The sequence below is a fragment of the Leopardus geoffroyi genome, chromosome B3 (assembly GCF_018350155.1).
Source record: "Leopardus geoffroyi isolate Oge1 chromosome B3, O.geoffroyi_Oge1_pat1.0, whole genome shotgun sequence".
Classification (NCBI taxonomy): Eukaryota; Metazoa; Chordata; class Mammalia; order Carnivora; family Felidae; genus Leopardus; species Leopardus geoffroyi.
This window is the reverse complement of record NC_059337.1, coordinates 4197163-4220872: the sequence shown is the minus strand read 5'-3', so window position 1 is coordinate 4220872 and position 23710 is coordinate 4197163. Positions and strand designations below refer to the sequence as shown.

Sequence of the window (23710 nt, the reverse complement as noted above, 5' to 3'; positions counted from 1 at the left end):
GCCCTCGGGCGGCGCGCGGCGCGGGAGGACAGGGCCGCGAGGGTCGGGCCGCGGCGGGAGGGGGCGGGGCGGGGGCCCGGCGGCGGCGGCGGCGGCGGCGGGAGGGGGCAGGGCGGGCTTCCGGGCCGCGCGGCCGGGCCGCTGTCCATGGTGCCGGCGCGCCGCGCGCTCCCTCACCGCTTGTAGTCGGAGGAGAAGATGCCGCCGCTCGCGGGGTCGTGGCCGTACTCGGGCTCCCCGGGGCCGGCGGAGCCGCCCTTGTCTTCGCCGTAGGCGGGGGCGGCCGACATGGGGCTGCCGGGGAGAGCGCTTCGCGGGGGCGGAGGCCGCGCGGCCGGGGTGCTGCTGGGACCGAGGAGGCGAGCGCAGGCCCGGCTCCGCGGAGGCCGCAATCTGCGCGGGCGGAGGCAGCGCGCGGATTTATCAATCAGGGCCGCGCGGAGAGGCTCTTAAAGGCACCGGCGCCTGCGGAGCGGAGGGCGTGTCCGCGGAGGGGGCGGGGCGGTGCCGCAGGGTCTGGCCCCGCCCGAATCCCTCGGAAATCCCCGCCTTCCTTCCCCCTCCCGGTAAGGGAGGTTCCTGTCCCTTAGAGGGACTGTTCCGGGGGTGGGTGGAGGCCGCTGGACTGAGGATGGGACAGCCTTCCGGGAGACGCACAACGCCTTCCCTCACCCCCCGACCACAGGGTCTCGGTGGAAGGGCCTCCAGGGACTCCGCTCATTCCCGACACGGTCACCGATGCTCACCCACGCAGTGGAAGGAAAGCAGGGGACTGAAGAGAAGGCTGTGCCACAGGGCTGGCGGTCCTAGAGCAGGAAGGAGGCACTGCACTGGGAGACCCGCTTCGGAGACCAAAGACGCTCCCTCTCCCAGCTCCATCTTGCCTACAAAATCTGGGCCCCTCTGATGGTGTCTTGCTTTCTCATCAGGAGGCCAGAAGGCTAGCTGGAGGTGACAATTTAAGTCTGGCCCAAGAGAGGAACCTACAGCAGGCTTCGGGTGGAGAAATAGACACCGAATAGAAGGGGCAGTGAACCCCGAATCCAGCTTTGCAATATAGTTTAATGACCATTTCTGAAGCCGCCATGCCCACTCAGGATGGCCTGAGGTCACACCTATCCACAGTCAAGTTCAGGTCCACTGACACCTAGGAAGGAAGGGATAGGGCTGGGTTAGGGTCTGGTGTGACAGCCAGGACTCCTGGATCATGTGAGGCTTCCAACTCAGATCCGAAGGCCCGAAGCACAACCCCCCCCCCCCCACTTCCCCTGAGGAAAGGTTGCCTGGGTCTAGAGAGAAAGTAGTGGCCAGGCTGGAGAAAGGGATGGGATCTAGTTGGGCCTGAGTTTGGCACATCAGGTTGGATGGCTGGGTCTCCTGACTGGGCTTGGAGGAGAAGGTGAAGAGGGCTCGACTTGGAAAGTGGAAGAGTTTATAGGGCTGAGTGTTGGATCTCAGCATCTCCAGAATCAGAATTTGTGGGCACAGAAAGAGGGCTCTATAGGTAGGTTCCACTGGGCGAATGGGCATGGGGGTTAACAAGGACCAGGGCAGTGCCTAGGTTTGGAAGTTGGTAGGCTGAAGGAAATAGATGTGCCTAGGATCTGTGAGCTGGGGCCTTCCTGGATGGTCCCAAGAGACTTTCAGAGAAGTAGAACCTCACCAAGTTGGCAGGCTAGTTTGCTTCTGGGTGCTCTGGGTCTGCCAGAGTAAAGTGGATCTTGAGTTTGATGAGCATGGCCTGGGTGGGGAGAGACAGTACCGATTCTGCAGGAGCACACTGGTTAGCTCTGGAGGCGGGCTGGGATCGTGCGTGGGTAGCTGGGCCAGACTCACCCAGCTAATAGGACTGCCATCTATCTGTAGGGGATCCGGATGGGCCCCGGAGTCGGAGGAGACCCAGTGTAAAGTGCAGCAGTTGCTGCGCACGGGGTGATGGGGGGGTGGGTCTGAGTCCATTGCCTCGCCCACGGTCAAGGCCACCACGTCTACGCAGCACACGCCACAGCAGGGCGCGGGGGTGTGGCAGCAGGCACTGCCCGTTTAGATACAACGGCTTTGCAGGAACACAGAGACGTGTGAAGCCTGTGGCTGATTACATTCCTGCCTGCAGGGATCACCCAATGGGTGCAAGTCAGAGCCAGTTAGGTCCTGTGACCCCAGTGCCGTGATCCCGCACCCAAATCTCCCAGGACCCCGAGGCCCTGAGCCCCATTCCCTGGGTGCCCAAGTGCCCATCTTCAGAGACTCACCCCTCCAGCTAGGAGCCTGCAGTTTTCATTCTCGTGTGCCCTGCCCACTGGTAGAACAGGGCTTGGATGGGCGGCCTCTCTGGCAGACTAGGGCCAACGTTTCAGCCGGAGATGCTCACCTTCGAGGCGGATGATCTCCCCATGGCCACAGCACACGCCCACGTGGGCCCCGCACCAGTGTCCAGCAGCGGACAACAGCCTGAACAGGAAGAGGTCTTGCGGCTCAGGCTCGCTGCCTTCTAACTCCACAGCCTCCCAGTGCTACCCCAGGAAAGCCTCAGAGAGGAAGGACTGGATGGTAGTGACCGCCCCAGTCAGGGCCTGAGAGGAAACAGGGACCAGACCTGTTTGCGCAGGGGGGGGTGCCAGTTCCTTCTGCCGGTCATCAGCGGAGACCTGTCTTCTCCAGACATCCCACCTGGGGGAAAACAAGACACGCTGAGGACTTACGCTCCAGGGGCTAGGCTTCACTAACTGACACCTGCCTCCACGTGCTGAAGAACTCCAGAGGCCTGGTCATCGCCGATGGACAAATCCTGCCCTGAGCCACCACTAAGAACTCAGTTCCCAGCGACTGGGACCTCCTCCTCATCCAATGTTTTCTTCTCCTCTTAAATTCCAACCTTTCCATTCCGCCCCTTTCCTCAAACATCTCCCACCTTGCCATTCCCTGGAGGCAACACCAAGAACTGCATGTACTTGAGTTGAGCAGAAGCCCTGAAGAGACAGAAACATGGGTGACATCTGGACCCAAGAGAGGCCTCTCCTCCCAAGCCTGAGTGGACCGAGTCCCCTCCAACAACAAATATCTATGGAGCAACTGTTCATCTGATGCTTACTACAATTCTACAAGATGGGTACAGGATCCCTGTTTTCAGGATAAGGAAACTGAGGTCCACGGAGGTTCTACATCGCTGGAGTGCACACAGCTTAATGTAGGTGTGCATGACTGCATGTGTCTGATCACCTTTACCTTCCTTTCTAGAAGGAAGTAAGAAACCCATTTAGTTCAGATTTGCCCTATCTACTGGGAAGAGAGTGCCCCGGGGACTTGGAAGGATGGCCCCCTGGACTGTGCCTGAGATGTGGCCTCAGAGAGTGCCTGGAAAGGGGGCGAAAATAGGGCCTGGTGAGTGCCCAGCGGTCCCAGCTGCAGAAGCCCTGGGAGAAAGAAATAGACCCCTCCCCACCCGGCCCCCACCTCCCCCTCTGCTCCCCCACCCCCCATGTCTGGGTGTTTTCGTTGGAAGGGAGGGACTTGACTCCCACAGATTTGACTTGGAGAGGAAGGACTCATATGCAAATGAGGAGCCGGGCTGCCCCAGGCTGCTTTATGGAGTGCCAACCACAAGGTGGCCGTGGCTCCCCATCCCCCAACACTTCGTTTCCTTCCTGGTCCCAGTCTGTGGTCTCCTCTACTCATTCCTGGGTGAGTCTCACCTTCCCAGACTGGGAGCTGTGAAAGAGTCAGGTGACCAACTCATCCCCGTTTGCCTGGAACATTCCAGGTTTGTTTTTTGTTTTCTTTTTTATTTTTTAACGTTTATTCATTTTAGAGAGAGATTGATAGAGTGTGAGGGGGGGAGGGGGAGAGAGAGAGGGAGACACAGAATCCGAAGCAGGCTCCAGGCTCTGAGCTGTCAGCACAGAGCCTGATGCAGGGCTTGAACCCACGAATGGTGAGATCATAACCTGAGCCGAAGTCGGACGCCTAACCGACTGAGCCATCCAGGCGCCCCCATTCCAGGTTTTAAAACACATCCCGAACCCAGGAAAACCTGGATGACTCGTCACCCTAGGTTCAGGTCTCTCCCTTTCCATCTGCCTTGACTTCAGGAGACCACAGTCATGTGCACAGTCCTGTGGCCTTAGGTCATGCTCTCCTGCAATCCTCCTAACAGGGAGGGCACCGTGGTTCCTGTTTCCCTCTCTGGCTTTGTCATTAGGCCAAGGAGCCGTCACAGCTGGATCCTGGCCCCTATTGGGACAGCAGACATCCCACCTGGGGAGAAAACAAGACACGCTGAGGACTTCTGCTCCAGTTACCTGGGATGTGAAGCTCATCTAGGGAGAAAAAACCCAAAACCCAGCTATCACCACCTGGCCGCTCAGGAGGGAGGGGCCAGGCCACTGCCCCTCCCACAGATCCCCCTAGGCTGTGCCCTGTTTGTGCCCACAGCTCTGTGCTGCAGTCCTGGGACTGGGAGGCGGAGTCCCGACTGAGCCACTTCTTTATGTGGGACATCACGTGTGCCACTTCCTCCCTGTGGGCCTCAACTTCCTCATCTGTGAACTGGGGATAGTAAGCCCAGAAGGCTGGGCCTCACAGGACCATTGTGAGGCACAGAGAGCTCTTTGTGAGTTGGACGAGGAGAGCCGGGCAGTGTTGGCTTCTCTTTGGTCCTCCCGTGAGGGTGCAGAGTTTGGCGTGAGGGGTAGAGAGGTGGAGAGAATGCATTTTTCTCGGCTCAGAGGAGAACAATGGGCCCCCAGAGGCTGTTGCCTCCCCGTGACCCCTGCCCCAGAGCTCTCAGGGAATCACCCGGCTGGAAAGGCCTTGGCGAGCAGGGCCCCACCTCTGACTCTCCCTCTGAAAAGTTCCCCGTGGTGGCGGTGGTGGGAAGGATGGGGACACTTTGGCCACCATCAGCCAGGCCCTGGAATTTGACTCAGGGTCTGGATGAGGAGATGCCCCTTCAGATAGTGGATCTGGGTCTACCTGTGGTGCTCCATCAATAATAATAGTAATAGTAATAATAATAATAATAATAATAATAATAATAATAATAAAAAATATCTATTGCTAAAAACCTGTGCTAAAGCCCCATTTAGCCCTAACGACGGTCATAAAATAGATACTGTTGTTTTCGTTCCCATTTTACAGATGGGGGGACCAAGCCTCGCAAAGATTGCCAAGGTTACAAGCTAGTAAGTGGAGAAACCGGGATTCAACCACAGATGATCTGGTCTAGTGCCCTTGACCTTAACCACTGCACAGTACTACCTCTCTTGAGCTGCCAGCCCACGAGTGTTCCCCCTGCCCCAGGATGTACCGACCCCATGTGTGCTTCCTGAGCTGGAGAAGCGGCCGCCCTTCCCTTTGACTTTTATAGAGCCACGACACCATTCTCTCTGTAGGAGAAGAAAGGAGCAAGGCCCCTGGAGCTGTGAGCAAGAGCCCAGGGCACAAAACAACTCAGTCTCTTGGCACCTTCCCAACAACACTGCCTGCCCCGTGGGGGCTTTGCTGGGGGACCGAGCTTTTCCTCCTTTCAGCCCCACTGAGGCTTCGGGGAAATAGAATGAGGATGCTAGCCTTGCAATTGGACGTGGGCCTACCAGGCAGTCTCTCCGAGGCCCCTTCACGACCTCAACCCAACGGGGTCCTGTCACTGAGCACAAACACTGTGGGGCCATCGTGGTTGCCCTAGGCTCTGTGGCTGTAGTCGGAACTCCTGGCCCCTCCCATCCCCCTTCAGTCTAGCCCTGGACAGAGTTCCTCTGTGGGAAGTAAGGTTTTGGGGTCACTGCCCTCAGCTGGCCATCTCAGTCAGAACAAGGGTCGGGGCTCCCTATTGGGGCCGAGCAGGCCCTTCCCTGGAGCCCCCAGCACACTCTGCTCCAGGCCACCCTTCCCTCGCAAAGGCTTTGGTCACCCCCCTCCCTCTTGGCACAGAGTAATCCCACCTGGATCCCAGCCCCCAGCCCAAGCAGCTTACCCTGCAGGCGCACCCCACACCTCGCTAGGTGCTCTCCTCTGCGGCCAGAGCAGAGTGGACAAGCTGTCCGTCCCTCCAGCAGAGAAGGGAGCCAAGCAGGAAGCCCTGGCACCCCGTTCTGCGCACTGAGGCCTTGGCCAGTCTGATGGCAGCTCGCCCCCTTGGCAACGCCGGGGGCAGGTGGCAGCCAATGACTGTGAGGCTGGGGTCTGGGGTGGGTTATTGGTGCCCTCATTCACCTTCTCTCTCTTCTTCCCAGTGTCCTGCCCCTCCCCCCACATCTGACCTGTACTTATCCCCTCACTGGCCTCTAGGGTCCCCAAGTGCCCCATCCCCACCCTACTGCGGTCTGAGAAACTCTCTATATATTCCCTTTAAATTTATTGAGACTTGCTTTATCCACTAACATATGGTCTATTTTGGTGGATATACTAGGTGCATTTAAAAAATATTTATGTTGCACATTTAGGTACAGTATTCTAGATATATCAGTTAGATCAACATGGTTGATTAATGCTGTTCAGATCATCTATATCTTTACCGATTTTTTGTGTAGTTTTTCTACCAGTTGCTAAGAGAGGAACATTAAAACTTCCAACTATGATTGTGAGATGGTCTTCTTCTCCCTTTAGCTCTGCTGAGTTTTGCTCTGTGGATTTTGAAACTCTGTTGGATACATAAGCATTTTATGATTGTGATGTCTTTCTGATGACTTGACCTTGCATCGTTATGAATGTCCTTCCTTATCTCTGCTAATACGTTTTGTGTTGAAGTCTGTTTCATCTGATATGCTATTTGCAGGTTCTGTATTTTACCATCCTATTACTTTCAATTTATGTCTTTATATTTAAAGTGTATCTCTTAGACGGAATATAGGTGAGTCTTGTTTTAATTCATTTTGGCAACCTCTGCCTTTAAACTGTTTACTCCATAGATATTTAATATAATAATTGATATGGTTGGACTTAGGTCTACCATTTTTTAATTCTCCTTTTGATTTTTGTTCCTTTGTTTTCCCTTTCCTGTCTTCTTTTAACATATTCAAGTATTTTTTAAGAATTCCATTTTATCTATTAATAGCTCTACCTTTGTCTTATATTTTAGTAGTGTCTCTAGGTATTGCTACGTATCTACTTAACTTTTCACAAACTACCTGAGAGATAATATCAAACAACTTCATATAAAATGTAGATTTGTAAACATATGTGTCCAATACCACTATCCCCTACTTTGTTTTTTATGCTGTATTTGTTATATATGTTATAGTTTACATACTTTATACTTACATACTTTATAAGCCACAAGGTAACGTTATAATTTTTGCTTTAAAGTGTTCTATCTTGGGGCGTCTCGGGTGGCCTAGTCAGTTAAGCATCCCACTTTTGATATTGGCTCAGGTCATGATCTCACACTTCGTGAGATCGAGCCCTGCACAGGGCTCTGGTTGACAGCACAGCACACGCACATGCGTGTAGTCTCTCAAAATAAATCCATAAACATTAAAAAAAAAAAAAAGTGTCCTATCTTTTAGAGAAAGAAGACAAAATAGTCTTCTATATTTACTCAGACATATACCACATTGAAGTATATTTAACATACAATGTTATATTAGTTTCAGGCGTACAACATGATGATCCGACGATTCTGTGCCTTTCTCGGGGCTCGTCAAGGTGAGTATACTCTTAATCGCATTTATCTATTTCACCCATCCTTCCATCCACCTCTTCTCTGGTAGCCATTGGAACTGTTCTGGTTTTTGTTTGTCCTCTTTATTCATTCATGATGGTCTGAGGTTTTCTCTGATATCATTTTCATTCATCCTATTGGATACAGAATTCCGTATTAATGGGTTTTTCTTTCAGAACTTTGAAGATTCCCCCACTATCGCCAGACCTTCATGGTTTCAGGTGAGAAGTCCATGAGAACGGAAATCATTGTTCTCCAACATGTCATGTGGTTGTCATCTTAGGCCACTTTCAATATTTCCTCTTTATCTCTCTTTTCAGCAGTTTGATTGTGACATGCCTAAGAGTGGTTTTATTCATATTTACCTATCTTATGCTTCCCTGAGATTTTGAATCTGAAATTTTTTTGTCTACAAGATATAGGGAAACAAATTATATATGCATACATACATATATATGTAGCCATTAATTCATCACATTTTTTCTACCCTGTTTTCTTTCTCCTCCCCTCCCGGAGCTCCAATTAATGCCATCACCTAAATATTAATAGGTCATTTTTCTTCAATATTTTTTTCTCAGTCTCTTCTCAATATTTTCTTTCATTGACCCTTTCTTTGGACATCATTAATTTGCTGTTAAACTCACTCACTGAATTTTTAATTTTATTTTCAGTTCTTGAATTTCTATTTTTTAAGTATTTTTTTCTGTATTAAGATTTCTCATTCATGTATTCATTAGCACTCTTTTCCTTAAACTCTTTTGTAGATATTTATAATAGATGCTTCAAAGACACCCCTCCCCCACCAACATTTGGGTGGTCTTAGTATTTACTGCTACTGTCTGACCTTTCTATTAACACTGAATTACATTTGCAGTGGGGGGAGCAGTCTAGGATTTAAAAAAATTCTATACTGGACATTAGGGATGATACATTATACGGATTCTGGATTCTTTTATCTTCTGAAGAACACTGATTTTTGTATTAGTAGACAGTCAAATTAGTAACTTGAACTTGGGGCACCTGGGTGGCTCAGTCGGTTAAGTGTCTGACTTCGGTTCAGGTCATGATCGTGGTTTGTGAGTTCAAGCCCTGCATTGGGCTCTGTGCTGACAACTTGGAGCCTGCTTCAGATTCTGTATCTCCCTCTTTCTCTGCTCCTCTCCTGCTCACTTCTGTCTCTCTCAAAAATAAACACTTAAAAAGAAAAGCATTAAAATTAAAAAAAATAGCTTGAACTTGACCTTGTATTTGTATAGTTTTGGTTCAACCTTCGTCATGGTGAGTTTAAGTTTCCCCATTACTATTAAAGTGAATTTCTTAGTCCTGCCACTTGGTCTTCGAGAACATGGCCCTTTTGGGATTTCAGTGGACAGTCCAAGCTCTTCTGAGTTTATGAAAATCAAACTACAAATTGTCTCTCTTGTGGCAGGCAGCAGTTGAAATATCTGCCTTTTGCTTCCTGCCTTTGAGCTGCTGCTTTCCACTGGACAAGGAATTGAGGGATTTCATATGCAGATTTAGGGGATTTCTTCTCTTCAGCTTCCTCCTCTCTGGGTTTTCTCCCTCAATATCCGGCTGCTCTGGCAGCATTGAACTTTATCCACCAATATCTTTTCTTAAAAAACTATAGTTGCCATATGTACTTTACATTCCCAGGACTTATTATTTTATAACTGGCAGTTTATACCTTTTGACTACCTTCACCCATCCCCCCCTGCCCCTCCCCTACCAAGTCCACTTCGATCTTAAGCCAAGAAGTCTGTGGCTTTCTGCATGAGTTCTAGCCATCCCACACCTTGCGGACTGGGGAGTGTCCTAAGGAGAAAGCTGTGGAAACAGATCTCATCCAGTGCAGTTCACTTCTTTCAAGGATCAAATGTCTGGGTTCTACTGATTCTTAGTTACTCTCCAATTCCTCCAAGCCATTTAAACATTTTTTTTTTTAAATTAACATTCAGTAAAATTAACTATTTTTGTTGTGCATTTTTATGAATTTTAACACATGTATAGATTAATCACAGTCAAGATGAAGAATGGTTTCATCATCCCCCCAAACTAACCCTTTTTAACATGGTTCACTTGGGACAATGAACCAAAACTCACACGTTATTATTAACTAAGCTCCATACTTCATTCAGATTTCCTTAGATTTTTGCGAAGGTCCTTTTTCTGTTCAGGATCCCTTCCCAGACATCATATAACATTTAGGCATCCTATCTCTTTGGGCTCCTCTTTCTTATCACGATGGCTTTATTTTTTTAATTTTTTATTAATGTTTACTTATTTTTGAGAGAGAGAGAGACAGAGTGTGAGTAGGGGAGGGGCAAAGAGGGAGACACAGAATCTGAAGCAGGTTCCAGGCTCTGAGCTGTCAGCACAGAGCCCAACGCAGGGCTCGAACCCACGAACCGTGAGATCATGACCTGAGCCAAGGTCAGACGCTTAACTGGCTGAACGACCCAGGTGGCCCTATCACAATGGCTTTAAATTGCATTTCCTTAACATGTTGAACATATTTTCATGTGCTCACTTTTCATCTATATAATCTCTTCGGTGAAGTTCACCATTTTAAAGTGTACAATTTAGTGGGTTTTAGATTGTTTGTAAATATGAGCAACGATCACCACTAACTAACTGCAGAACATTTTCATCATCCTCAAAAATCACCCCATATTGGGGGGCCTGGGTGGCTCAGTCAGTTAAGCGTCTGACTTTGGCTCAGGTTATGACCTCTTGGTCCATGGGTTTGAGCCCCGATTCGGACTCTGTACTGACAGCTCAGAGCCTGGAGCCTGCTTTGAATTCTGTGTCTCCCTCTCTCTGCCCCTCCCCTACTCGCACTCTCTCTCTCTCTCTCAAAAATCAAAATAAACATTAAAAAAACTTAACAAAAAATCACCTCATATCCATGAAACAGTCACTCCTGATTCCCCTCTCCCCTCAGCTCCCCCTAGCTCCCCAGTAACCACTAATCTGCCTTTATGGATTTGCTTATTCTGGACATTTCATATGAATGGAATTATATAATCTGTGACCTTTTGTGTCTGCCTTCTTTCACTTAGCATGTTTTCAAGATTTCATCCATGTGTAGCATTTGTTTTTATGAACATCCTTTGTTTTTATGGTCAAATAATATTGCATTGTATGAATATACCATATTTTGTTTATCCATGTATCAGTTGACGGGCATTTGGGTTGTTCCCACTGTTGGAGTATTATGAGTAAGTCTGTTATGAATATTCATGTACCGGTTTTTGTTGGAGCACATGTTTTTAGTTCTCTTGGATCTATATCTAGGAGTAGATTGCTGCGTCATATGATAATTCTATGTTTTGAGGAACCATCCAACTATTTTCCAAAGCAAATGCACCATCTTACATTCCTATCAGCAATGTTCCAGTTTCTCCACATTCTCACTAACACTTGTGTTGTCTTTTTTCATTACAGCAATCCTAGTAGGAGTGAAGTGGTATCTAACTGTGGTTTTGATGTGCATTTCTCTAATGACAAATGATGTTGAGCATCTTCTCATGTACTTCCTGGACATTTGTAGATCTTTGTTGGAGAAGGTCTATTCAATACCTTTCGCCATTTTTAATTAGGCTGTTTTAATTTTTAGGTTGTAAGAATTCCTTATATATCATGGACACTAGACTTTTATCCAATTGTAGTCTGTAAATATTTTCTCCCACTCTGTGTATTGTCTTTTCACTCTCTTGATATACATATTGACACATAAAAGTTTTTCACTTTGGTATAGTTCAATTGATCTATTTTTTATTTTGTTGCTTGTGCTTTTGATGTCATAGCTAAGAAACTATTGCATTATACAAAGTCACAAAGATTTACACCTATGTTTTAAGAGTTTTCTAACTTAAGCTCTTACAGTTAGGCCTTGTATCCACTGAGTTAATTTTTGTATATGGTATAAGGCAGGGATCTAATTCATTCTCTTGCATGTGGATTTTCAGTTTTTTGAGCACCATTTGTGGAAATCATCTTTTCCCCATTGTGTGATCTTGGGACTTTTGTTGAAAATCCATAGGCCATAGTTGATGAGTTTACTTCTGGAATCTCGATTCTATTCCACTGATCTACATGTTTATCCTTATGCTAATAGCACATTATCTGGATTATTGTGGATTTGTAGTAGGCTTGAAATAGGGAAATGTGAGTTCTCCATCTTTGATCTTTTTAAAGACTGTTTTGGCTATTTAAGGTCCCTTGCAATTCTATATGAATTTTAAAATCTGCTTGTCCATTTTTTTTTTTTAAGTTTACTTATTTTGAGACAGAGAGAGAATCGCAAGCAGGCTTTGCACTGTCAGCATGGAGCCTGATGTGGGGCTTAAACTCATGAACGTGTTGAGATCATAACCCAAGCTGATATCAAGAGTCAGACGCTCAACTGGCCTGGCCACCCGTGCACCCCTGCTTGTCCATTTCTTTAAAAAAAAAAAAAAAGGCATCTGGGATTTTGCTTGGGATTGTGTTGAACTTTTAGATCAATTTGGGGAGTAGTGCCATCTTATTATTGTCTTCCAATCCATGAAAATGGGATGTCTTTCTATTTATTTAGGTCTTCCTTAATTTCTTTCAACAATATTTTGTGGTTTTCAGTGTATAAGTCCTGTACTTCTCTGTAAAAAGATAATCCCTAAGAATTCTTTTTGATACTACTGTAAATGAAACTGTTTTCTAAATTTCATTTTCAAATTTTTCACTGTTAGTGTACAGAAATACAAATGATTTTTGTACATTAATCTTATATCCTGAAACCTTGCTGAATTTGGTTATTAGCTACTAGGTGTGTGTGTGTGTGTGTCTCTTTAGAATTTCCTATATATAAATCAGGTCACTTTTTTTTTTAAAGTAGGCTTCACACCCAGCATGGAGCTCAATGCGGGGCTTGAACTCACAACACTGAGATCAAGACCTGAGCTGAGATCAACAGTCAGACGCTTAACCGACTGAGCCACCCAGGAGCCCCATGTCATCTTTAAATAGAGGCAGTTTTATTTTTTCCTTTCTAATCTAGATGCCTTTTTCTTTCATAATTGCCCTGCCTGGAATCTCCAGTACAATGCTGAATAAGGATGGCAAGAACAAACGTGCCTGTTTTATCCACAATCTTAAGAGGAAAGCTTTTAGTCCTTCATCGTTAAGTAGGATGTTAGCTGTGGATAGGGTTGTTGTATGCGTGTGTGGTAAAACATACATAACATAGTATTTACCATTTTAACTATTTTTTAAAAATGTTTATTTATTTTGAGAAAGAGAGAGAGAGAGAAAGAATCTCAAGCAGACTCTATGCTGTCTGAGTCCATCGTAGGGCTTGAGCTCATGAACTCTGAAATCATGACCTGAGCCAAAAAAAAAAAAAAAAAAAAAAAAAAGAAAGTCAGATGCTTAACCAATTGAGCCACCCGGGCACCACACCATTTTAACCATTTTTAAGTGTGTAAGTTCAGTGGCATGAAGTACATTCATACTGTCATGCAACCATCATCACCATCCATCTCCAGAACATTTTCATCATCCCAACGTGAAACAACTAACAATCTCTGTCATAGTCCCCACCTCACTTCATGAGGCCATTTTAACAATATAAAAAGCAAAGGCAATCCAGTAACAATAATAACAACAATAAACCTTATAGGCCAATCTTTCTTATGAACATAGATGCAGAAACTGTCTTCTAAAATATTATTAGCAATAATGTATTAAAATCATGATCAGTTTGGGTTTATTCTGAAAAGTCAGGCATGGACTAAAATAGAAAAGCTATCAGAATAAATCACTGCAGATTATGAAAAGCCATATAGTAAATCTCATTAAGTACATAAAAACATTGACTAAAGGTTAACATCTATGATAACAGCTTTTAAGCACGCTGGAAATGGAAAAGAACTTACCTAGTAAAGGTTATCGTGGCAAATACATTTAATAGCAAAGTGTCAGAGCTTCTCATGGGCTGAATCGTGTCCCACAAAAATTAATATGCTGAAGTTCAAACCAATATCTCAGAACGTGACCTTATTTGGAAATGGGGTCATTACAGATGTAATTAGTTAACAGGAGGCCATTAGGGTGAGTCCTAATCCCGTAGAACTGGTGTCCTCACAAAGAGGAAATGTGGACACAGAGGCAGACAACCACACAGTGAGAACGTCACATGAACATGAAGGCAGAAGTCAGGGTGATGTGTCTACAGCCTAGTAACACCAAAGGTTGCCAACAAACCACCAGAGGCTACAGGAGAGGCATGGAACAGATCTCCCCTCACAGTCTCAGAAGGAACCAGTCCTGCTGACACCCGGCTCTTGGACTTCCAGCCTCCAGAAATGCGAGATGATAAATTCCTATTATTTAAGCCACCCAATTTGTGGTACCTCGTTATAGCAGCGAATTAATGTAGCTTCCTTTCAAAATCAGAACGAGACAAGGATGCCTGCTATCACTGCTTCTAGTCAACAATGTACTGAAGATGTTAGTGTAAGGGAGGAAAAAATTCTCTTCTACCCTCTTAGGGTCACTGGCTGGACCGAAGAATTAAAACTAATATAAGACAGATTAGCGGGAGAAAAGCATACAAATGTTATTACATTTTTACATGTACACGGGGGCCTTCACAAAAGAATGGAGACCTGGAAAAGTGACCAGGGAGGGAAGCTTTAAGTCTTTTAAACAAAGAAATACTAAATTTGTCACGAATTGACAAGACAAAGGGATTTGGGCTAAGTGTTAGTAAACGGTAAATGTGAGGTAACAGAAAGGACGTATATTGGTCCCTGTCCCTCATTCCTGACACAGCACTCCTAAAATCCTTTTGTGGATTCCTATGTGGTAAGAGAACTACAAGTATTTTGTTTTGATATTTGGCCTTTGACTCCAGTTCCTAAATCCCTTGGATCCCTTCACAAGTGATAGCAATGTCTTTTGTTCTAATGAGGTGAATCTTGGTGGCCTTCTGGAGGGGGGCTGGTCACCCCAAAAGACCAGGCTATGGTTAGAAGCTTGGACATTTCAGCCCCATCTCTTATTCTCCACAGAGAGGAAAGGGCTTGAAAATGGAGTTAATTATATATATAACTTATTTTTATTTAAAATATTTATATTTATATTTAGGGGTGCCTGGGTGGTTCAGCAGGTTAAGTATCTGACTCTTGATTTCAGCTCAGGTCATGATCTCACAGTTCGTGGGATCAAGCACAGAGCCTACTTGGGATTCTCTCTCCCTCCCTCTGCCCCTCCCCTGCCTGTTCTCTCTCCCTCTCCCTCTCCAAATAAATAAACTTAAAAATATATTTATACTTAACATAATTTATGTATTATATATTTTTGTATATTAAAGTATATATTCTCTATATGCCTATAATCATTTATAACAAATTATTATTACTCTTATGTAAATCATCATACTAGATATATTAAATCCTAGGTGTCAGACATATTAACTTAGCGTTTGTAACTACCCAACAGGTAGACGGGAAGAAGCCTTATATACCACGGAGAGAATGTGATCTATCTCGTAGTCCCCTAAGGAGCTACTGGAATAGGAATTTTGTAATTAAATAAGTTCTAGAGAATTACTAGTGGCCAGTGTGAAAGCTAACGGAAACTGGGAAAGCAGGCTTTTGGGGGTGGCTGGATGAAGGCAAATGGATTAAGAGATCAATGTGTTAACTAAGGCCGTGCCAGGCACAATAAAGAGAGACATAAAGGAGAGATTGAGGTGACTGACACTTGAGAATCCTTGTAATTGGGTTGTGCCCGGACATCCTTTCAAATCTCCCTTCCTAATCAAAGTCGGTTAAGGGTTAAAGTTTCTTCTACTCTAGTTCTTGATTCGTGTCCAAGGGTAAATACCACCTTATACTCTTTCAAAGTGCTAGAACATTAACTTACTTGATCCTCTCAAAGAATAAGTACAGACAAGCATTTTAGAATGACTTTAAAGGGTCTCTTTCAAGGTTCGAAGGGCACAGCCAGGACCAAACCCCAAATGTTCTGATGGTTGAACCTCATGGGTAACAATGCAGAGCAACTACAGTCCATTGGGTTGATTGGGCTGTTGAGAGAGCACAACATACACCTTCATGAGGTTTCGGTCCTGGCTTGTTACAGATAAAGCTTCATTTCTAGCTTTCATTTCATCTCTATCCAGAATCATTCCAAGAGAAGACATTTAGAGGCCTTCAAATCAGGAAGATCATCACCAGTATCTTCCTCAATAGTCAGGTGGGACTTCTTTTTTTAATTTGAGAGAGAGGATGAACAGGGGAGAGGCACAGAGGGAGAGAGAGAGAGAATTCTAAGGAGGCTCCATGCCCAGTGTGGAGTTTGACTCAGGGCTCAATTCCACAACCCTGGGACCATGAGCTGAGTTGAAATCAAGAGTGGATGCTCAACTGACTCACCAGGCACCCTGGTGGGACTTCACAGCATCCAAACAAACCTGCGGAGTTTGCTCTCACCAAGTGACCCTTCTCATAGCCTCTCAAGCACAGAGGATTTGTTTATCCCCTTATCTTGACTGAGTTACTCTCCTCACCCCACCGTTGGTTCCTGCCTCCAGTGGAATGCCAGGAACCCCCCCACTGCCCAGCCAAGGAACAAGCTAAAGCAAGTAAGAACCACCTTTCCTCTACAACAGTGTTATATCACAAACAACTGCCGTCACTTGGTCTTTTCAAAAGAGAATGAGCTTTTATCTGTATGTAACTGACCGTGAATGTATGTGTACCTGAATAGACTGATTCATCTGTGTTGAACTTGGGGAAACCTTCAGAGTGCTTCTGTGGAATTCCTGCATTTGCTTTTGTGGCTCTGAGGTCTCAGGAGGACAGAGAACTCCTTACCATCCTGGATCTTCTCTGCACACATATTGAGAACATCTGAATGCTAAAATTCTGAATGTTTGGGTTTTGAGTGAAATGAGGGATCCTGGAGTCTGAGAGGTAGGTTTTACATTTGTTTAATAAGTTTATCTCCTCTTCTTAAAGCCCATTAACTATTTGTTATCGACCTGGCTTTACTGGCCAGTCTACCAGAGGGAGGAACAAAGGGAGGGGATTGTCCACTGCAACCCCCAGAGGACACCGTCAGCATGACGGGCCGCTGTAAGACTGACCACCTTTCACTGGAGACATTCTCCAGAGGCAACAGCTGGGACTTACCTGAGTATGCACAGGTTACACTCTGGGTGATTCAAAGCCTTATACAAATGTGCCACCCTTTCAGGCTCCAAGGTACTCTGGGCCACCTTTGTATTTGTGAGATTTTTGTTTGTGGTTAAGAACAGAGGCAAACTTGTCACAATCAGAAGTGCAAAACGTCCCTCAAACATTCAGTGAAGACACACAGGTAAGCAATGACCCAAAATAAAGTCTTGAAAGTAATCAGAAAAACCGTATGTGAACCCGAAATGGGGTACCCTGTGAAAATCTTAAAAAAGACAAACCTAGAATAAATAAAGCTTATAGTACACATACACTATTTATTTGCACTTGAGAAATAGTTTAAGGGGTGCCTGGGTGGCTCAGTGGGTTGAGCGTCCGACTTCAGCTCGGGTCACGATCTCATGGCTCGTGAGTTTGAGCCCTGCGTCGGGCTCTGTGCTGACGGCTCAGGGCCTGGAGCCTGCTTCGGATTCTGTGTCTCCCTCTCTCTCTGCCTCTCCCCTGCTCACGCTCTCTCTCCCTCTCTTGTGAAAATAAATAAACATTAAAAAAATAGTTTAAGCAGAAATTTTCCCTCTAATCCTATTTGACACACAACTCACAACTCCACCTCTGTTTTGTGAAAACTGTCAGACTCCAACAAAACATGTACAGAGGAGCAAAGGGCCAAGAGCGACTAAGGGACTCTTGAGAATAAGGTTGGACGACTTATCCCACTGGACACCAAGTCCAAAGCTATAGTAATGAAGACAGTAACAGAACAGATTGGGGGTCCCAAAAACGTTGGAGAACCGATTATTTAAAAATTTTATCTGAGCTGGGGTGGCTCAGTCGGTTAAGCATCTGACTTTAGCTCAGGACATGATTTGCGGTTTGTGAGTTTGAGACCCTGTGGGGTTCTCTGCTGACTGCGCAGAGCCCGCTTCAGATCCTCTGTGCCCCCTTCTTCCTGTCCCTCCCCTGCTCTCTCTCAAAAGTAAATACACATTAAAAAAATTATCACTCGGGGCGCCTGGGTGGCGCAGTCAGTTAAGCGTCCGACTTCAGCCAGGTCACGATCTCGCGGTCTGTGAGCTCGAGCCCTGCGTCGGGCTCTGGGCTGATGGCTCAGAGCCTGGAGCCTGTTTCTGATTCTGTGTCTCCCTCTCTCTCTGCCCCTCCCCCATTCATGCTCTGTCTCTCTCTTTCCCTCCCCCATTCATGCTCTGTCTCTCTCTGTCCCAAAAATAAATAAAAACGTTGAAAAAAAATAAATAAATAAAGGCTAGATTAAAAAAAAATTATCACTTGGAGTGAAGAGGAGATAATTTGTCCATTTCATTATCACAGAAACAAGTTAAATAAAACAATGAAAAAATATTAAGAGAAAACATTTGCCTCCCACCACTATTTATACTCCAGGTTCATGAAGGGGTGGGTATCATTAACTGGTAGCTGAAGTCACAGCTATGACTTTCTAGATGTTTCTGCTCAGTTAAGGAGGTGACACCACAGGATACGATGATCCATACCTTATTCCAGACAGAAATCAAGAAGAACTCTGTTTCAGTTTTGTAGTGACATATGAACAGCTTGGCTCTTTCTAAAAAAATGTCAGGTTTTGTTTCAGAAAAAAATACACACGTAGCTGCCCTGATCTAGGTTCACCATTTGGTGCTATTTTCCTTGTGCCTGAATGACTTCGATATTTGTCCTAGGGAGGGTATGCTGCTATGTCTTTAGTGTGTCTGAGTAAGTCTTGGGGCACCTGGGTGGCTCAGTTGGTTAAGTGTCTGACTCTTGATTTCAGTTCAGGTCATAATCCCAGGATTGTGAGATCGAGTCTCGTGTCTGGCTGTGCACCGGCAGCATGGAGCCTGCTTAAGACTCTGTCCCTCTCTTCTGCTCACATGTGCCCTCTAAAATAAAAAAAAAAAAAAATTTAAAGTCTTCATTTCACCTGTTTTTGAAATAAGGTATAGAATTGGTATAGAAGTCTAACTTGGCTGTTTTCTTTTGTTCTTCTATATGTAGGATCTGCCCCTATCCACAACCCTTGACCCCGACAGCTTTCAGATTTTTTTCACTGGTTTTAAAAATTTTGATTATGATGTGGTTGGTATATATTTTTGTGTATTTCTTGTTCTTGGGTGCTCACTGAGCTTCAATCTATAGGTTTATAATATTCATCCATTTGGGAAAACTGTGGTCATTATTTCTTCAAATATATCCTCCCCTCTTTCTTATCTCTTTTAGGAATTCAAATTACAAGTATATTAGGCCATTCGAAGTTACCTGATAGCTGATACTGTTCAGCCTGTTAATCATTGATAAGATACTAGACATTGTGAATTTTATTTTTATTTTAGAGAGAGAGTGTGTGCAAGTGGGGGAGAGGCAGAGTTAGAAAGAATCTTAAGCAGGCTCCACACTCAGCATGGAGCTCAATGGGGGCTTGATCCCATGACCCTTGGATGATGACCTGAGGCAAAAGCAAGAGCTGGATGCTCAACAGACTGAATCACCCAAATGACTCTACACCCAACGTGGGGCTTGAACTCACAACCCTGAGATCAAGAGTCACGTGCTCTTCTGACCGAGCCAGCCGGGCCAGACATTGTGAATTTTACATTAAATGCTGGATATTTTTATGTTCCTACAAAATTTTTAGAGCTTTGAAGCAGCTTTAAGATGTAGTTATTTGGAAACTGATCCTTTTCTGATCTTATTTTTAAGATTTGTTGGGTGGGACTAGAACTGTATTTAGCCTAAGGATAATTATTCCCCACTAATGAAGCAGGACCTTTAAAAAAAATGCTTATTTATTTAGAGAGAGAGAGACAGTGCTAGCTTCGGCAGCACATATACTAAAATGGGAACGAAACAGAGAAGATTAGAGAGAGAGAGAGAGAGAGACAAAGAATCCCAAGCAGGCTCCATGCTGTCAGCACAGAGCCTGACACAGGGCTTGATCTCAAGAACTGTGAGATCATGACCTGAGCCAAAATCAAGGGTTGGATGCTTAACCGACCGAGCCACCCAGGTGCCCCAAAAGCAAGACTTTCAGTACTTTCAGTACCCTCCCCAATGCCTAATGGGTTTTTCCAGTCTTGGTGGTGGGAACAGGTACTATTTTGGGCCCTGTAGCGCTGATGTCAAACCCTCTCAGGTTGTTCTTTTTCTGGCATCAGGTTTCCTCACACACGAGCTGATCAGTACTCTGTGAACACTCAGTATGAACTGTCTGCCGATCTCTACGTTTACCTACCCAGTCCTCTCCTCCACGGCTCGCTGTCCCGTAAACTCTGGCTGCCTTGGTCTCCTGAGACTCTCAGCACCGCGTCTTCAACTCAGTGAGTCCACTGAGGCTCCCCCCCCCCCCACCCCCAAACTGTTTTACACTGCTTTTCTCATTTCAATACTTTAGTTTGATATGACAGTAGATGGACCTCTTGACTTTTTAAAATATTTATTTATTTAGAGAGATGGGGCGGGGGGGAAGGGGTAGAGAGGGGGGAGAGAAAAGAGAAAGGGAGAGAGAGAATCCCAAGCAGGCTCCATGCTGTCAGGGCAAAGCCTGTTGTGGGGCTTGATCTCATGAACCATGAGATCATGACCTGTGGCAAAATCAAGAGCCTGACGCTTAACCTAATGAGCCACCCAGGTGCCCTGGATCTGTTGACTTCTATATGAGGAAATCATCTCCCAACTTTTGTGCACCTCTTTTATCCTTATTGGTTATATTACTTTGATCTTTACACAGTGGAGTCATTTTGTTTCCTGTATTTTATATATAGATTCTGAAATTTCAAATTGAGTATATAGCATTTGAGATTGTACTTCTGTATGATTCACTGCAGAACAAAGGAATAAGATTAGATCCATAGAGAAAGAAATGTAATCCTCTGTCACTAAACTTGTGCCACACGCACAAAAATGACCACTTCAGGGATCAAGGTCAAATCGAATCTTTTTACACTCTAGCAGTTGCTGATAATCATGCTACACTTTAGTTTTTGTACTCGGACTAACATGTCCTTATAAAACTTTGCTTTCCCTGGAGTTTCTAATAACCTTTTATTTGGCAAAACGAAGTATATGCTATTTCCTCTTTTGGTGATGATCATCCAGCCTCTTACTTTTACTGTTTAACAGGAATCCGCTTTTTCTTTCAAGGAATTCTGATCCTTTGGTATCCTGTTCTAACGGGAACCCATTATTTTTCAGGCTTGCTACATAGCTGATATCCTAGGACTTTTTTTCCACTGCATTCCTAGGGTGGAGTCCTTTTTACTAGATGTCTTATTCTCTCCAAAGTATACTAAGTAATTGCACAAAGATGTAGATGTGAAGTAAATGTGAATTTTTGCATATCTGAGATATCTTTTTCAATTTTCTACTTAATTGCTTGGGTGTCGAATTCTGTATCAAAAACCCTTTCTGTCTGGACTTTGAACGTCTGCTGCAGTATCTTCTAGCACACATTTCTGCTGACCAGAAAACAGACGCCAGTCTGATTCTCACTCCTTCTTAGGTAACTTCTGTTTTCCTTCTCTAGATGCTTTCAGGCTATTATCTTTAGTATTCCAAAATCTTGCAAGGATTTGCAGTGTGTGTGTGTGAGAGAGATAGACAGACAGACTATGCTTAAATTCACTATGCTTAGCAACTTTTCAGTAAAAAAGATGTGTATCTCTAATTATCCAAACTATCATCCTTCTATGATTTCTTTTCCTCCATTTTTTCCCGATTTTTTCCTTCTTAAATTCTTTCAGTTATTTGGTAGATTTATAGACTGACGTTTTATCTTTTTTCTAATTATCTTTTTGGGAAAACTGTATTTTTTATTCCAGTACTAGTAAATGTTTATTTTGACAGTCATCTCAAATTTCTAGCCACTCTTTTTCATTATTCCTTTTCCATGGTAACCTACTCTTCATTTATGGTGCAGTATCTTCAGATCTTTCTGTAGATACTAACTAAAGTTTTTTATTTACTCTCTTGGGCCAGCTCTTTGCTCAATAAGGTCTTTTTCTTACCTGCCATTGGTTTTCTTCAGGTGTAGTAAATCTCAGTTGAACATTTAAAAGAAATTACATAAAAACAAAGGACCCGGCTTCTGGGTGGCCGGCTGAGTCTCTTCTGCCACTGGGAGTTCAAATTCTCCAGAATTCTCCAGCGGGCCTCCTCGAGGAATGGGAAGGACAACATGAGGTACGCACTCATACAGGACTATCAAATGGGAGACTTCACTTATGGGTACACGGGCAGAGAGCAGCAAGGAGGAGCCTTCCAAATGCCCAAGTGAGAAGGGCTTTCCTTCGCTGCAAACTGGGGCCCTCCTCAAGCAGCTCATTCACGTTTCTTCCAGGAACAGTCCTCCAGCTTTGGTTTGCATGTAGGTTTAGCTGAGTGATGGCTGCAGCGAACCTGGTCATTCGGCATCAACCAGCACACTGGTTCTAGGTCCTGTCCTTCAGTTACCCTTTCCTATTAATCCTGTTGCCACTTTGTTTGCCGCTCTTAGTCTGCCCCTCTTGGAGCTATTCTTGGGAAGAAAGACTTCACACCTGCTAAGTTCACACTTGTAAAACTTCCAGGCTATAGTTTGTACTCTAGTGTATCTCCTAGTAAGTTCCCAGCTCAGTCCAGGAAGTAGTGAAGAATCCTGGTGAACATCTCAGGCAGCAGGGCGGGAAGAGACCCCAAGAGTCTCTGATCAACAGTCTTTATTACATGCGTTTGTATGTTGCAGTTTTATGGCCTATGTTTAAAATCATCAAACTCTCCCCCTAAGTAAATGATCATTTAGTCACCCCAAAGTTCCCAGGAGGTTTTCTTTCCAGAGGAAAATGACTTTAATCAGAAAATTAAAATATTCCAAATCTCCTCTCCCTTCTATTTACATTCATTTATAGTCTAGAATTTTTACACCTGTCTTGCCAAGTTGTTTAATTACAATCAATCTCTCAAAATAAAATCCCCTCTAATAACTGTAAACCTTGAGCTTATTAGCCTAAAAATGAAGGCTGGACCTTAAACTTTGGTGGACAGACCATATCCTCTCCTGGGCCCTGGTTTGAATGGTCAGACTGGCACCCAATGGCCACACATATTGCATATTACCAATACTCTTTTGGAGATAATGTGGCTTTATAGATTATATGGATATTTTACACAGAAATATTAAAATGAGTCACTGAAATAGTATTAATAAACAAGCGTATGAAATTGTTCACATACAGAACAAATAAACCTTAAAACAGTTGGTATTAATCTAAGGAAGTTGTGGGTTGAAACATTTTCATTTTTCTCATAATACCCTAATACTGATTTACTAACCAAAAAGGAAGCACTTTTACACAATAAGAAAACTCTCAAGAATCAGGGGACTTTGGGGTGCCTGGGTGGCTCAGTCGGTTAAGCGTCCGACTTCAGCTCAGGTCATGATGTCACAGTCCAGTTTGGGCCCCGCGTCGGGCTCTGTGCTGACAGCTCAGAGCCTGGAGCCTGCTTCGCATTCTGTCTCTCCCTCTCTCTCTGCTCCTCCCCTGCCCATGCTCTGTCTCTCTCTGTCTGAAAAATAAATAAAAACATTAAAAAAATTTTTAATTAAAAAAAAAAGAATCAGGGGGAATTTGGTGGAAGAAAAACCAGTATTAGAACGATGACAAGACTTATTCAGGGGTGCCTGGATGGCTCAGTCGGTTGAGCGTCTGACTTCAGCTCAGGTCATGATCTCTCAGTCTGTGAGTTCAAGCCCCGCGTCGGGCTCTGTGCTGACAGCTCGGACCTTAGAGCCTGCTTTGGATTCTGTGTCTCCCTCTCTCTCTCTGCCCCTCCCCTGCTCATGCTCTGTCTCTTACTCTCAAAAATGAATAAATGTTAAAAA

At 44.9% G+C, this 23710-nt stretch overlaps 1 protein-coding gene and 1 long non-coding RNA gene across 2 annotated transcripts in view; both read right to left on the bottom strand.

The window, feature by feature from the left end:
• Positions 1-484, bottom strand: part of AP3B2 (adaptor related protein complex 3 subunit beta 2) — a 34063-nt gene extending 33579 nt beyond the window's left edge. The window contains exon 1 of the mRNA XM_045448617.1: positions 178-484. Coding sequence (XP_045304573.1) covers positions 178-290 — 113 coding nt within the window. The 5' untranslated portion in view covers positions 291-484. The remainder of the gene's footprint in view (positions 1-177) is intronic.
• A 1608-nt stretch (positions 485-2092) lies between these two features.
• Positions 2093-23710, bottom strand: part of LOC123582446 — a 31877-nt gene continuing 10259 nt past the window's right edge. The window contains exons 3-6 of the long non-coding RNA XR_006704383.1: positions 7571-7791; positions 2597-2670; positions 2372-2451; positions 2093-2107 (exon numbers count right to left, since the gene is read on the bottom strand). This is a non-coding gene — a long non-coding RNA (uncharacterized LOC123582446). The remainder of the gene's footprint in view (positions 2108-2371; positions 2452-2596; positions 2671-7570; positions 7792-23710) is intronic.